The 16,197-nt window shown below is 37.1% G+C and overlaps 1 protein-coding gene across 2 annotated transcripts in view; it reads right to left on the bottom strand.

The window, feature by feature from the left end:
- RELCH (RAB11 binding and LisH domain, coiled-coil and HEAT repeat containing) overlaps positions 1-16,197 on the bottom strand; it is a 74,239-nt gene that overhangs the window by 52,165 nt on the left and 5,877 nt on the right. For both annotated transcript variants that reach the window (XM_040547952.1, XM_040547953.1), the window contains exon 2: positions 6,628-6,717. In XM_040547952.1, coding sequence (XP_040403886.1) covers positions 6,628-6,717 — 90 coding nt within the window. The remainder of the gene's footprint in view (positions 1-6,627; positions 6,718-16,197) is intronic.

The following is a 16,197-nucleotide window of genomic DNA, read 5'->3' as shown; positions in this document are numbered from 1 at the left end:
AAGACTACAAAAGGTGGTTTCCTTTTTGGAACATCTGTGGCTAAGAATTTTTGGATCACTAAGAATTTTTTGCATGCATGGAAAAAAAGATTCACTCAGTTTGCATTTATCCATAAAAACTGAAGGAGTAACTACGGTACACCACGTTTGCTACATGAAGGGAACTTGTTTGATGCACAGAATTTTACTGCAGCAATATAAAAGCGCAACTGAGGATACAATGAATAAAATGTATAAAATCTCTCTAGTAGTCAGCAATGCTGATCTGCAAATACTTCTGTGCAACAAAGTTAGAAAATGCTCTTGTAGTAAGGTATAAGGTATCTGATCATTTTAGTACTTCCTTACATTTGATTTACTAATTGACAGTTACGATTCTAAGTTAAAAGCTACTAATTTTTTAGTTTTTGAAAATAGTAAAGAATTCAAATTAACTAATTCTTCTGATGGAAATGACTTTGTGTTAACATTTTATTCTCTGAAATTTTTTTCAATGACCAGAACAATTGCAGATCAGGAGTGCCCTGCACTAGAATGATATAAATAATAATAAAAAAAAAAATGTTAGAAAAACAACACAAACTAGAAAAACTCAGGAATCTCATCAAGGAAAATAGGAATAAGACATGACTGAAGGCGTAGAAAGCCAAAAAACTCATGTCAGACAAACCCATGTCAGACGGCAAGAATTAATTTTTTAGTTAACTGTGATGATGCTGAAAATTCTTAGAAGCCATTAGGACTTCCCCTATTCAACCTTAAAAGATTACTCTGCTGCATGTTTCTCTTTATACAGTAGAAGATTCGGAACATAATATATTTGTGAAGAACTCACTTCAAAGCCTGTCACAACAGCTATACCATTCCACTACAAAACAGGATTGCTATAGTTGTACCTCATTTCCTTGTCTTAGCAATGTAACCATTATAATTGCCACTGTACAAACCCCAGTGTACCTAGAAGTCACACACTTGGCTTTTATCCAAAGAAGCTTGTTTCCAAGTTTTTATTTTTTGTAAAGTTACAATCTCAATAAAATTTAATTATGATTAGAAGCTCTATTTTAGAACTTATTCTGAAATACAATCTTCTGCCAAAACACGTGAAGATTTTTAATTCAACGTCTATACTAATGAAATCATTTGTTGATGATCTGAGATTCTCTTCTTAAATAAGAATGCAACCCCCATCCCCTTTCTTTCTAACCATTTAGAAGTACTGACTTCTTTTAAAAGAAATGAGCTGGTCTCTCTCTTCCCCCTCTCTCCTCCTGTTGCAATGCTTGCACACCTTTGCAAGCTTAACCCTTTAAAAACATTGATAAAGTCTGCTGAAGTTTAACTTCATGCTTGACTGAATTCGTAACGTGTAACTAATTACAGTACTTGGTGAAAGGAGTTCACACTCCTTAAGAATGATGCATAGAAGAGCTTTATTGCAGACAGCCTAGGAAAGGAAAGAACTGAATTGATTCTCTTCATCAGGAAAGCAGAGAGCAGAAACTGGGAGCTATGGGGTTGGTTAATCCTCCTGTAAGAGTGCATTCTGAATTTAAGTGGCTGTCTTACTTTTCCTTTTTAAAGAACCCAAATCACTACACCTGCTATTCTGAAAAATATTACTTAGCCCTACTTAAGGGTTGAATTTTCAAGCAAGCAACTAAGGATTAGACCAAGAATTAAGTGCTTCCGTTTTCATATAGCTAATCTAACACTTAAAAAAAATAAGTGCATATGAGTAATGGGTTGCTTGTCTGCTCAGCTTAGAAATTTAAAAATGACTTTTTTTCAAGGATCTTATTCTATTCATTCACTTAATGACTTCAGAAGTTGTTGAACCATGGATTCATGGTTACATGAACATTAGTTATAAAGAACAACTTGTGGTTTGTGATATTGAATGATTTGAGATGTACATGAACAGCACTCTTGTTGGGCAAAGGCAAAAAGCTGAAGGATAAACAGTACTTTTAAAATTTTTCAGTATTTACTTTTGTTTACATGGCGTGTTTTTTTAACCCAATTACATATGAATTCTGAATTCTACATTAGAATTATCTTGTCAGACTTTTGCAAACTTCAGTACGAAATACTTCTGACAACACTCGGAATCTAGTTTGACATCGTGAAGACATTGATGGCATTCCAACATTTTCATTTAGAAGTAGACCTCCTCTGAAGCACAGTATCAAGGGCCCCTGTGCTTACCCAGCTTTCTCTGAATTTGGACATACTGTTAAAAGCTTTACTGTTGTTCAATTTCCTCCATCAATTCAAAACTATTCCAGAGGTCCTAAATTAAGCCCTCTAAAATGTGTGTGACATCCCATTACATTCAATGGATTTGTGCCTACATCTTGTGTCAATGAGAAGAAATTGGTTGTTAATGAAGCTAGTATCACAGTACACTTCAAGACCTGATGTTTCCTAATTTCCACTTCCCAGATACAAGTCCTAAGAAGAAAAGAAGTGACCATATTTACTGTCAGCATGAAACATTTCAGGACATAAAACAAGTAGAACTGAAAGGCAAAGTTGTAGTAGAGATGGCTATCAAGCTACAAAAATTATGATCATTCAGAGACTTGAGTGCAAGTTAACAAAGAACTTGTTATCATTCTAAGACTGGGAAGCCAACACTTAACTCATTAGCCTCATTAATGTGTCCAAGTTAACAGGACAAGACCAACTACAGAGAAGATCTGACAGAGCAGACTGATCTTTAGATTTAAACCTTGGAGACTACCAACCTTGAAAGACATTAAGGAGATGCACAACTGCTAAACAGGGCATAAGACAGAAAACGAGAAGACAGCAACTGGTCCATTTCCAGTATGAACAAATTGAACACACAATGGTAGCAAGTGACTACAGACAAGTAGTAGCAAGTCTTACAGACTCCTATTGTGGGCTTCTGTTGTGATTTTTTTTGTTTTGTTTTTGTCAATTTTTTCGTTTCTGAATTGTGTTTAATATTTATTTTTTAAAAAAGGGCTCTACAAAAAGCAGAAACATTTATATAAGTCTAGATAACACAAAATCCTCAAAAATAGGTGAGTTTTTCAACTTCTCTTCTCTCCAAGTCCTGACAGTGACAATATTTTATTGTACTAACCAAAGATACACATTTTAGCCAGAAATTAACACAGAAAAAACAGAACACAAATGACTGAAATGGGATTTGATGATTTTTCATTTTATTGTCACTGAAATAATAGCATCACATTTCTAAAATTATCAGAACACTAGACGTCAAAGGTAGATTAGCAATGCTAAATACTTTAAATTACAGAAAGTAGAGTTTTTAGATCACTAATATACATGTGCAGTCAGTCTAAGATGCGGCAGAAGATTCAGTTCAGAATGTCAGATGACCTCTTTACACTGAATACTGGAGGGTATTTGATTTCAAGTTAGGTCTTCTGTTCTCTGGTTGTTCTATGAAAATTCCTATTTGGAGGAGGTTTACTAAGCCTAATATATCCTTCGGTACTGACCTTATCTTAGTACGAACTGCTTCGGTACTTAGTCTTATAGAACAAGTTGTTTTTACCTAGTACATTGCAAGATCTAACAATGCATACATTTTTTGAAACTTTGTGTATTATGAATGCATTATCCAATTAGTTACACAGCACTCTAAGTCTATATTAAGATCAGGTAAATGAGAAAGAAAATAGATGTTTTCTGTACGATTAGTTTTGCAATGTTGATCCGCATTCTGATGGGTCTTTGTGACTTGCATCTGTTCAGACAAACTGATGAGAAGAGACTCACTTTGCTTCCTTTGATCAGATTCTCCAAATGACAAGTTCACACCAACTCTTCAGAAAATTTTTGCTTCTAGGCTTTTTAACTTCAGATGGAATGAGCTGGACTAACAGATTTGAAACACTGAAATCCATTTTTACCAAGACTCTTTCTAGTTATTTCCAATATATATATATATTTTTTGACAGGTAAAAGAAGTCTGGCAGCTAAGTCTAACACCATCCATAAGGGCAAAAACAGAAACATGAAGGCTTTGGACAGCATACGCAGATATTTTTGATTTGGTGCTTTCCAATATAAAAAAGTATTTGTATGGGATATGTTATAACTTCATTTTTCAATTCCCCCTGACTCACGATTCATTTCTTTTAATGACTGATATGACTTTTATCCTTCATTTGACATTTGACTAGAAAACTGATAATAGAAATCATGGACTGTGTCCAAATGGTTAAAAAACCCACAAAGATAACAGCATGAGAAATGCATATAAAAAAAGAAACTACTCAAATCTAACTTTGAGAATTATCAAAAGAACACATGACTATCAGATCATGGCCTCCAGCTTTTGCAATACATTACAATTTTACCTCCTATGGATCAAAGCTCTTTGCTAAGAAGAAAGAATATGAGAAGAAATAAGCGGGATGGACTACTTACATTTCAAAGCACATTTGCAGCTAAGGACGACTTCAAAGACAGAAGTTATTAGCCAGATTTTGTTCAAAGGAGGAGATGGATATAGAAAGGTTTTGAAATCTCTACTGAAATATTTTAATGTGCATATTAAAAAATTTCAGTGTTCTGAAGGCGATTCCATGCAAGTCCGTTTACTGCTTGGAGGCTGCATACAGAATTGATGCATGAGATTGTAAGCAATTATAATTGAACAGAAATAGGATGTTCTAGAAAACTTCAAGTTTTCACTAACATCCAGAAATCCTATCTAGTATTGCTTTCTTTGGTAAAGTTCTTACATCAGTTTTTAACAACTCATGGAAAAATCTCTCTAAAGGAACACAGAAATGCAATGTAAATATCCTGCCAAATAATTTGCTCGTCTATTACATTAAAGTAGCCAATTAATATACCATAGTCTTCAAAAATCTCTATTTTTGTACATAATAAATTACATTTAATATTTCATTTTAGGATATATTGATTTCATGCTGGAAACAATCAATATTTTGTAATTAATGTTCCATCAGAAGATGAAAGGTTTTACTAGATGTCAATTCTGCCTGGTCCTCACTTTCCACAAGCACCTCTAATCCAAGTCAGTTACCAAACACAGCTCCAAGCAAAGATCAAGCCAGTTCTTTCAGTGATACTATTGCCAAGAAAGATTGTGGCATAATGACCACACAGACACCTTGTCGACCCCCATGGCCGCACTCCCACAAAAGATTACCTAGAAAGATTACGTACATACTGGAATAATCTACCAAGATGATGAAAAAAAATCAGGAAAATGCCTGCTTCTGCACTGTATTACAGAACATGATTCAGAAATACCTGGGTTCCTTAAAGACGTTTTGTTTAGAACAGCAACTGCGTATTTTTAGATTTTTCGCTCCTTGAAACTGACAATATACATTGCAAAAGACAAGAATTCAATCATTGTAAGAATCTGACAGTTTTCACGTACATCAAAGAACAATAATTACCTATAGATTCAGAACAGAGCACCAAAATACATGAATCTTCTTCATGTTTGTGAATTTCACTATTCCTCTACCTCAGCAACAAAGGTCACATAAGAAAAATGACAGTTTCCCGACATTCTTGTTTCTTTTCTGTGGTTCAACACTGGTTGCTATTTCAGACTAATAGAGACAGGAAATTTCAGAACGAAGAACCTTTACAGAATTATGTTTAAGCATCCTCTTCTGTACTTTTGTACTTGCCAGTGTTTCTGCTCGGATAAAGCACGGTGGATAAAGCAGAGATAGTGATATAGAGCAGAGGTATGACAGCTTGCATCACTTCAGGTTTCATAAGCTAAAAAAATGTGAACAAAGGTCACAGCATGGACAATTTTCAGGTGGTTATGATGTTAAGCAGCATTATTTGACAGGAAGAAAAATAAGCAGCATGTTTTAGAGAGATTTTCTGATTTTCTCTGGAGAAGCTGTGAATAGATAAATATCTGCATCTTAGAAAAAAGCATGGATTATAGTAACATAGCTCACGTGCAAAAGAGACTACTATAAAATTTTCAGATGTAAAAGAAAAACATTCTCTGCCTTTGAAAATTGAAAATCCTGAAATTAAAATTCCACAGCCTTAATTTCAGTACTACACGAAGCAAAAAGCCCTGTCACTTTGAAAAAATCTTATATGATCCAGAAATCAAATGGGAAGAGAAGAAAAGCACTACAATTAAGATTTGTAGCAAAGATGACTTGTGGAACTGAGAAACCCTAAATGTTGTGTTTTGTTTTTTTTTTTTTTAAAGCATGTTTGATCTAAACATGCACTATGTTTAACCAGATGATTCACTGCAGATCTGTACATCAGAAAGCTGTTACCTAGCTCGTAGTCACAGACTACTACATGGAACACATTGTGTTTCAGCTAAATATTAGAAGGCAGTAGGTTTCTATTGTCAGGAACTGTGTCCAAGTTTCAAGAATATTGCTTGTTTAAGTCATATAGAAATACACCTGCCTGAAAATTTACAATAATTATAGTAGAAACATCTGAAGTCTGATGCATTGTTAAGTGACTAGTTAAACCACCACAGTGTGAAGTCTAGTCATCTTCAGGAATGTTCATTTAAATACACTGCTGCTACAAACAGCAAGGCAAATTGTGAAGTAAACTTTCTATTATTCCTAAATCGTAAGAACTTACCTGCTACTCTTTCGTCTGTTTCCCTATTGCCATCATCAGAGTATCTTGCAAAATCTAAGGAATCAAGAGTACTGATGCTTCCAGCGCGATCTTAAGAAAAAATAGAAGAGAAAAAGAAAAGACATCTTAAAAAGTCCTGAAGAGTTGACTAGCTTTAATGAAGAAAGTCGAAACATCTTATTTCAGATACTATTAATAAAAGGCTACATATGCTGCATGACTGAAATTTCACTACATTTTCCAAAAAGTCTGTCTCTAAGCAGGTATAAATAACCAGGATCAGAGTACATCAGTAAGTTTTTAAAAATACAGTGCTACACCAAGATCAGTGAACAGGCGCTATAACAGATTCCCTTTCCCCACTCCCCAAAAGATAGCCCTTCCGCCCTCCAGACAGTATGTCAAGAACAGCATATAGTAGCTCCTTCCCTTTTCCACAAGGGCCACAGACCTCTTCTTGGACTTAAATGAGTACACATAAGAAACCATGCAGATACAAACTCCTTTGTAACAAGCTGCAAGCAGTTCTGTTCCCCTTTTTAGTATTTTAAGTCACATTGACGTAGCCAAACACTTTACAGTACTTCTTTTACTTCACTGTATTTTAATTCATTATATTTTCTATTTACTCAGCATTATCTCCTGACTCTAACCATTAACTCCAGTACAAACTCACTTGATACAACATTTACTAATGAATGCATTATCTAGCAAAATTAAAGCGAAACAAGCACAGTTCTTGGTACTGCAGTTGTAATACTCATGTTCTAGAATTTAATTTTTAAATCATTCAAGAAATTTAGAAACTAGTATAAGGTTTTGATATGACCACTAACTTTTCCATTTCATCAAAAGAAATGCATACTATCTTGATATTTTCAAGTGTGTTAAGTACACATTCACCTTTTTATTAGAAAAAACGTGCAATGAAATAGCTCAAACAGTGACAGAACCCAAAATAAATAGAATACATTCCTAACACAATTGAACATGCAAAATTATATTAAGTAATCTAAATCTTTCTCCTCCTTTGGAAACTAATTTCTGTGTAGCTCTGCAGACATCATTTTAATTACATTAGAATTGTTGTCACTTTAACAAAGAACAAATTCCACATGGCTGTCAAAAATTGCACCTCTCAGAGGGAAGAGAAGCAATTTCATCACTTCTTTGTCACATTCTGTCACGACTAACACTATTGAAAGTATTTAAATCTAAAAGAGTAATTCTGCATTGTGTCAGAAATTAAAGTATCTATTATACAGACTGATTGAAAACCTTATGCTTATCTGGAAGACTTCTGAGAATAACAAGTTTGCTAGTTCAAGCAGAGGTATTCTGTTCCAAACTACAGTGCATGGCAATCCTCATTTGTCTATTTGCATCAAGTACGTGGTAGTGTACGCTATATGTATAACAGTATCTAACCACGTTTTTTTTTGCCACAACTATGCTTTGCTATCCAGGCGAAGAAATAGATTGTTCCTCCTGAATACATCCCATTTGGTATTTAGTTTTAAACCTTACCGTTCATTTGCAGGTTCTGATCTTTCTGCAGTTTTTCCAGACACTAACCCGATTTAAGAATTCCGTTTAGGCTGCTTCACAGTGCTTAGCATCATGAATTTTGAATGCACGGCGAGAAAGTCTTCTCATCTGACTTTTCTGAACGCCTAACACTGTTTGGAAAGCGCTGCTGCAATTTATTTCGTTTGGGGCTGCAAGTTTTCTCAGTTCAGTTTTTTGAAATCAAATTCAAGACTCAAGTTAAACAAAGAAACAGCATACAAATAAAGATCTCAATGAAAAAACGATGTTTAAGGAAGGTGACCCAGTCTCAGATATAGCGCCATTGTGGCGAAGCGCAGCCCAATTTTCAATTTCTCTTACAAAGCAGGTAACATCAAAAAAGCAATTCCCAAACTTTCAGGTAAAGTCGATCACATCAGAATTATCCAAGCATCCAAAGCTGGACGCGACAAAACCTTGTTCACATGACTGGCAGCATATTTCAGAGGCAAAGGCTTCCCCAAAACTCGTAAATCAAACCCAGCCACGAAACACAAACTTATTTGCCAAAGCAACAGCCAGAGGCTTCTTGAAAAAGAAGTTGCCTAGAAAACAGCATGGTGTCACCTAAGTCAGGTGTCATCCTGTATCAGGATGTATGCAATGGAGGCTATTTAAGATTGTACCAGCAGCTGTAAATCAAAAAGTTCCCCGCCAGTGAACACGCACCAGTTTTACAATGTTAATAGTACTTGTATAAACCAAATAAAACCATACACTCTGGCGATTTTAACATCCAGAAACTGCCTTAAGCATCATCTACACGCACACCAGCAATTTGTGGGCTTAAAACTTGTACATTCACTGTTTAGACTTCTCATCGCCATCACAGTATTCATAACAGCAAACATCTGACACTCTTATATACAGGTTGGTAAACGAATCTCCCTCACATATAACTTTCCTTCTCAAAAACATAATTAAACTTGGTGCTATCATCACTAAACCAAGTCAATCTTTGTACTTGAAGAACGCGGAGATAACGGGCTTCCATCTGTAGATACGGTTTCCAATGAAAAATGACTATTTATCATTGTGGTGAAACCTGAATCTACACTAAGGAGTGTGTAGGCCACCCAAAAACATGATGTAGGAAAAGAAACATTAGCAGTATACACAAACAGGCTGCACAGGACTTCCCCAATTCAGTGTCCCTCTAGGTAATACACATTGCAGATGTTGGGAAATTACAGCTTCTACAACACAAACTAAATGGTTAGTTTGGGTAACATAACAAGACTTCTATCACTACTTTGCTGTAGTATAATGCTTTTAAAATATGCGGTGTGGCTACAGCATGGGCTCCTATCACGGTGCCCACACGGACCTCACCGACCTCAGCTAGACTGGCAGCCTCTGCCCCGAGGCACCGATGCTCATGAGCCAAGGGGAAAGTGGGCAAAGGCAGCCCCGTTCCTCCCACCCAGAGCCAAAGCACTTCACCAACATGAAATGCAACCTCGCTCCTTACTACCTCCTTTATAGGCAGTCGTCCGTGGAGACTCACCTCCCAAGACTGATGCCACCATCCAGAAAACTATACAACATTTTATAACCTCGAGGTTTATGCTTCCATAAAGCATATACCTGCACAGCAAAGGATCAGATGGGGACGTCGGTACCTTCCCTGCAGGCCACACAATGGCCTCATTCACCCAGAAAATTAGCAGGGTTGTTTGAAGGAGAGCAATCGGGATAGGAAGGGTTGTGCTCAGCCCATGCAGCTCACCTAAGGAATGTGAAACATCATCATTTTTCTCAAGTAGAAGTAGTTGCACTCTGAGTGGAAGTATTGCAACTAAAGCATTCGGGAGAGAGAACTACTTTTTGAACCAACTGGGAAAAACACAATTTTTTTTATTTTTTTTTTTTTAGGAAAGACAGTATGTTTCTTTAGTTCATGTCTATTTAATGAAAAAGAAAAATCTTAGCTTCATGCTATTTGGCAAGGAAAAAATCAAAGCAGAACCCTGCAGAGGGAAAGAGCTAAAGAAGAGAAATATGCTTTGGCTGACCTCCGTTTCTGTTCTAGCAAAAAAAAAAGCAAGGCAGCAGTGAGAAGCCATTTTGCTGTTATCACATGCATGTTCTCACCAACAATCTTCTGCGCATGGATTTTGTATTCCTTTATATGTTTTCTGAACTAAAACACCTTTATTTTTAATCAGTAATTCCTTTCGAGTAAAAGGAAAACAAACCCTGCTGTCAGTTTCATATTTCAGAAATATCAAAACAATGTAACAGGAACAGTGCTGACAAGGAGGTATTAAAAAGCGTAGCCCTGTGATGTGGCAAGACAGAGTGCCAGGGATGCACAGAAAGCAAGCAAGAGAGGGGTAGGCTTTTGATACCTCCTGCTAGTGAAACGCCAGGAAATAGACTGGGATAGTAACAGAGAGCCTGTATACGTCTTGTCTCCCACCTGAGCCACTGGAAAGGTATTAAGAAAAATCAAAAAGCTAAGAATCATACTTGATACTCAAAGCTAAGTTTTTTAAACCATCCGTTGAAAAATGGAACTGCTTTCATATCGTTTGTGAAGGTAAAACTCAGGCTCATCATTATGTTTTGCTCACTGCCTTATCTTTTAAAATATTGCTTCATTCCAAAGGAAAAAAAAAAAAAATCCAATTCCCTTCTTATTCCCAGACCTGTCACCTGTATTATGTGCAGGTTTCTGCTGACAGCTTCTGTTCCTTGGGCGTATTCACCTCTTTCTTTCAATGCAACCTGAGTGTAACTGTCTAAGGGAGGAAAAAACAGACAAACCAAAATCAAAACAAAGTGGTAGCTCCTAGCACTAGCATACATAAAGATAAGGCTAAGTTTTGTTCACTCTGATGGTAAAAACAGTTTATTTCAACTAATTTATCTAAAGGGATGCAACAGGAATCACATCAACCACAAGGTACAAAAATTAAGCAGAAATAAATTGCCATCTTCTACATTAGTACTTAATATTCTTTATGTAAGCATATCATCATGCATCTGCTAAAGACAGACAAACCAAGCAATACTGCTTCTTGATGAAAATGCTCAAGAAATAGTATAGATCTTTTAGAAGCTATTTGCATTTACTTTGACAACAGGTAAATTTTTAAAAATACTTGTTGGTAAAGCAGCCATCAGTAAAGCAGTTGTCATGTTTTCTTAAGATAACAAGAAATCCTATCACTGCGTACTAGCAATTAACCAAGCACAGCATCTGAAGACCAAGATCTTTTTCCCTGAAATTCAAGAAGTAATAAAGGTAATACCATTAGGGATTCAAAGTGGATTCATCTTTTGCAAGCATAAGCGTTCACTTGTACTGAAAAATTTCTGTAGCAAAACTGCTACCACACTTTAAACTGATGAGGGTAGTAAATGGCTGCTGGCAATTTGGTTTAGATGAGCATCCACACAAAGCGAGAGGCAATGCAAAGAGAATTCTTCACCATGAAGACCAAAGGTAGCTTTTCACTGGATATTTGATACACTAGGACCAAATCTTTTCCATTTTAAGCCAGGCTTCATGTGCATCTTATGCAAGAAGATACAGCTGTAAGAAGACAGCTCATATATATGACAGGAAGATGCAAATGTTTTCAAGACAGTAAAAGTTCAAAGTTCATTAATCTAGCTTAAAACTTACGCCTATCATGCTATTATGAAAACACCATCTAGACTCTTCAGAAGCCCATCCTCACACATCATTCTTTGGAGAAGAAAAAAAAATCACTACATTTCACCAGAAAAGGAAACAGAAATGGAAAGCAAAGAAAACACTCCTGGAAAACACTAAACCTACATGTTTAATACAGTTCTACTTGTCATTTATCGTAGCCTTACTAAGGCAGGAACATGGCCTGGAAACACATCACAGACCTGGAAAAAAAACATTATGGAATGTTGTTCATGCTATCAGATATCAGAAAGTATTTATAGAGAATTTTGAGTATTCGAGCTTGCAAAGTTCCAGAAGCTCACCTTCCAGAAGCATGGACTTTTTTTTTTGAAACACTTCAGAGAAGGTCAAAATGCTTTGACATTGGTGTTAGAAGTATTGCCCAAGCAACTTGATCTACCAGAAGTAATTTATTTGACAACACACATTCTTCACTAAATTAAATTTTAATTACGTAGGATTTCAACCTTAACGAGGCCTCCTTAACATTAGATTTCCAGGTTGTACCTCTCCGCAGTTTTAGATATAAGTTACTATTCATTCTTGAACTGAAGATAGAAAATTTGTTCTGTAGAAAACAGATAAAGAAACAGGGAATTGCTAAGGTTTATTTTTCTTATGAATTAAAAAACCAATTCAACCAACAGACATGCTATATAATTTACTGTTATGCTACATATAACAGTAAATTAGACTCCAAATTTTATTAGCTGCAGTATAATGAAAGTAGTTGGGAATTATAAATGTCAGGAAACCATGTAATTACAATTATATTTGAGAGAATCCAAGAAAAAAATTCTGATTACGAGATACTCTCAGATCCATAAGAGACAAGCTACACATGTTGACTACTGCAGTGCTTTTCAACCTACAACCCATGGACTACTATCAAGGCAAGCTTTAGGATAGGTAAGGGTGTGATTGCATGCAACTTTAGAAAATATACAGAAGTTTCTCCTGTTATGAAGCTCTTCCTCCTCCTAATCTACACATTAAAGTACAGTCAAATTTTCTATCCCAAGGAAGCTAAGGTCATAAAGAAAGCAAAGCTGATTTTTCTGAAGGTGTCTGTAAGTCAAAGAGACTGGAAAAAACACTCTATATCCATCTGAAGAAGCCAACAGTACAACATTTTACAGAGTACAGCTCATCTTTATATTTAGGACATCCAACATAATTTTCAGGTTCACAAGAAGATATAGGCAAACCAGCAGACTGGTAACAGAACCCAACTGACAAGTTTCCTTAGAAACTACTCAGGTCTGCCACTTTTTTTCTTTTTCTTCTGTGCTAGAGTAAAAATAGAAGAATTGCTTATGTTCAGGCCTAATACTAGTGTCAGAATACGTATTTTAGATCTAGTTCTGTTGGTGGTACAGAAGTCAGCAGACTAGGTATTACACCTACCTTAAACGTTCAAGACCTAGTCTAAACTAGCCCTTTCAGTCACACAACAGCTTGCTTGCTCTCTTCTAGAGCACTGGTCTATAGAAACATGTCCTTGAATTACTCACATCTTCAGCTGTCTTGCACAACATCACAGGCAGAAACAGCAGGAACTGAGGAAACTGGGCATGGACACCACGTGGGAGAAAGAATAAGCACGTGCAAGCGGTAAAAGAGGAAGTTTTAACTCCAAATTAGTACCAAAATGCAAATATGTGTATGTGAATAAACTGACCGGCAAGAGGGGTGCACTCACAGATGTGGAACAAGATAAAAACGCAAACAGCTTGAATGGAGATCTCTCTACACTGAGGAATCTGACATCAATAACACTTTGAAAAGCGATTATCAATTCACAGCTTATATTTGTAGCCACATTATGTAGCAACTGAAATAGGTATTTTGCGTAGTATCTTGTGCAATACATATGAATAAATGAACAATTTAATTCCCCATGAACGATACAGCGACTTTCTTTACTGTAAACCTTGCCGGACTTGACAAGACGACAGTGGAGCAATATCACTTTGAGAAGTCTTAACTGGCTGCTGCATTTAGAAGTTCTGATATGGTTCAGCTTCTTCCCAGCTTCCCACTGCTGCATCAGCCAGCAGCGCAAACTAGATCCATGGCAGCAGATACATGATCTAGCATAAAACCTATCAGGAAGGAACAGACTTAGTGGTCAAGTTTTTAAATCAATTTGAAATTTCATAGTGAACACAGTGAGCAGATCGACACATTCCACATTGCCATGCTAACTCTGATAGGGAACTAGGGGCCTTTAAGGCCATCTATTGCATCAGGCACTGAATCGTACACACCCAGTCGATGAGCGTCTCTTTCACCCTCGCCCAGATGTTCTTTCTTTGATGAATTTTCCAAATTGCTACGTGCTCGAAAGAAGTTCTCAGAGCACCACCAAATTAAAGGGAAACTAAATTAAGTACAGCTCCTAGAATAAAATTAACTTTGAGCCACCAGAGCAATCCACTTACAAGTCACTTAGAATTTTAACAGGTGTTCAAGATGATCAGATCATGCTAGCCCACGACAGGAAATCCAAACCAGTGTGAAAACAGATGATCAACACATTCACCTACTTCATGCTAAGAAAACTTCTGGGAAGCATATGAGGGTTAAAGCCTTAAAACTACTTGGAGAAAGCTAATCTATGCTTGCTGGCCATGAACAGCAGAAAAAAATAAATCACCAGTTATGTATAACAAATGCTTTGCTATATAGATTACAATAAAAAGATAATGCTTTCTCTTATAGAAAGGCATGAGCAGAAGCTCCCGTGCAGGACGCCATACAAGCACAAGAGCGATCCCGCAGCCTAGCAGAGAAATAGCACGCTCACGAGCCACTGACTGGGGTTAAGATAGAGATCCAGGCGCGCACAGGCTGACCTCGCAGAGAGCCTCCCAGCAGCAAACATACCGCTCTGGTACGTCTGCTTACAGCGCAGACAGACACAGGCAGCACCCATGTTACTTGAGCCCGAAAGAACTCAGTTGGCCCTGCTAAAAGCCAGAGTGTTGCTGCAGCGAACACAAAGACCCCAGGGGCAATTTACCTTGGGGAAAGCACCAAGGCTCCAGCTGCCAGAGCTTCCCAAAAGAGAAGAGCTATGGGAGAAGCATGGTGCTGGGGCATGACTTCCAGCCCCTGATCTCAGCTTCAGCAGAAATTAGGAAAGCATCAACAGAATCAAGTTAGCTCCATATGCTCTGTGTTGCAGCTCTGCCTTTCCCAACGCATACAAATCAGCTTGCAATACAAGGATTTTTCCTTTCTCTGCAGTAACCCAGCTTTTAGTGATATTCTCTGATGCCAGGCAAAATTATCTTGCATCAATCCAGTCCTTAAGTGGCTGACTTTGATGAGGAACTACTTAACATGCACAGATGACACCCACCTTAATTCTCAAGCACCGTCTTCACTCAGTTTTCACATTATTTCACCTCCAGCATATTCTCCTTTCCCTGATTTTTACACTTATCTCAGGATAGTAGTAAATTTTCCAATTAAGTTTTAACATGTCTAAACTGATTTTATAAAGAATTAAAAAAATATTAAAAAACTAAAACCGAGAAACTAGAGACTGAAGCATCTCTCCCACAAGGAAAGGCCAAGAGAGCTGGGACTGTTCAGCCTGGAGAAGAGGAGGCTTAAGGTGGGATCTCATCCATGTGTACCAACACCTGGAGGGAGGGTGCAAAGACAAGGACTTTACTCAGTGGTGTCCGGGGACAGGACAAGAGGCAAAGTGCACAAACTGGAACACAGGAGGTGCCATCTGAACATCAGGAAACACTTTTTTTTTCTTAACTGAGCAGTGTCAGAGGTTGCCCAGCAAGGTTGTGGAGCCTCCCTCCCTTCTTGGAGGTATTTGAAAGTCGCCTGTCAAACGAGTATTTGCTCATTTTTACCCTGCCCCACCAACATCAAACCAACATGAAAAAGTACTTGTTGTATAAATAAGATTTTTTTTTTCCTGTGAGTTTTTATGTAACAGTACTTCCTTCAATTCAAAAGCAAAGTTACATCACCACCGTGCAGAGCTTTACTGCAGGAAGGGAGGAAGTAAATTGCCTGTCCCCTATGGTGCACAGAGGGGAAGAGCTCAGTATTTCCCAAAGGCTTTTCAGCTTGGTCCATTTAAAATCAACAACAAAAACAACACCTCTAAAAAAACCTTCTTGTCCAACAAACTCAACATACACTTTATACCATGTCTTAGTCATTTGTATTGTAACTAAAAATCCAAAGCCTACCGGCTTACCTACAATTTTCAGCCTTTGCCCAAGAGGTATCAAATGCAGTTTTATCAAGCCTACATCTTCATAATATCCTAGAAAATCAATGACAAGTCATACATTTAA

Source organism: Cygnus olor, chromosome 2 (genome assembly GCF_009769625.2).
Source record: "Cygnus olor isolate bCygOlo1 chromosome 2, bCygOlo1.pri.v2, whole genome shotgun sequence".
In the NCBI taxonomy this organism is placed as follows: Eukaryota; Metazoa; Chordata; class Aves; order Anseriformes; family Anatidae; genus Cygnus; species Cygnus olor.
This window is presented reverse-complemented; position numbering and strand designations above follow the sequence as displayed.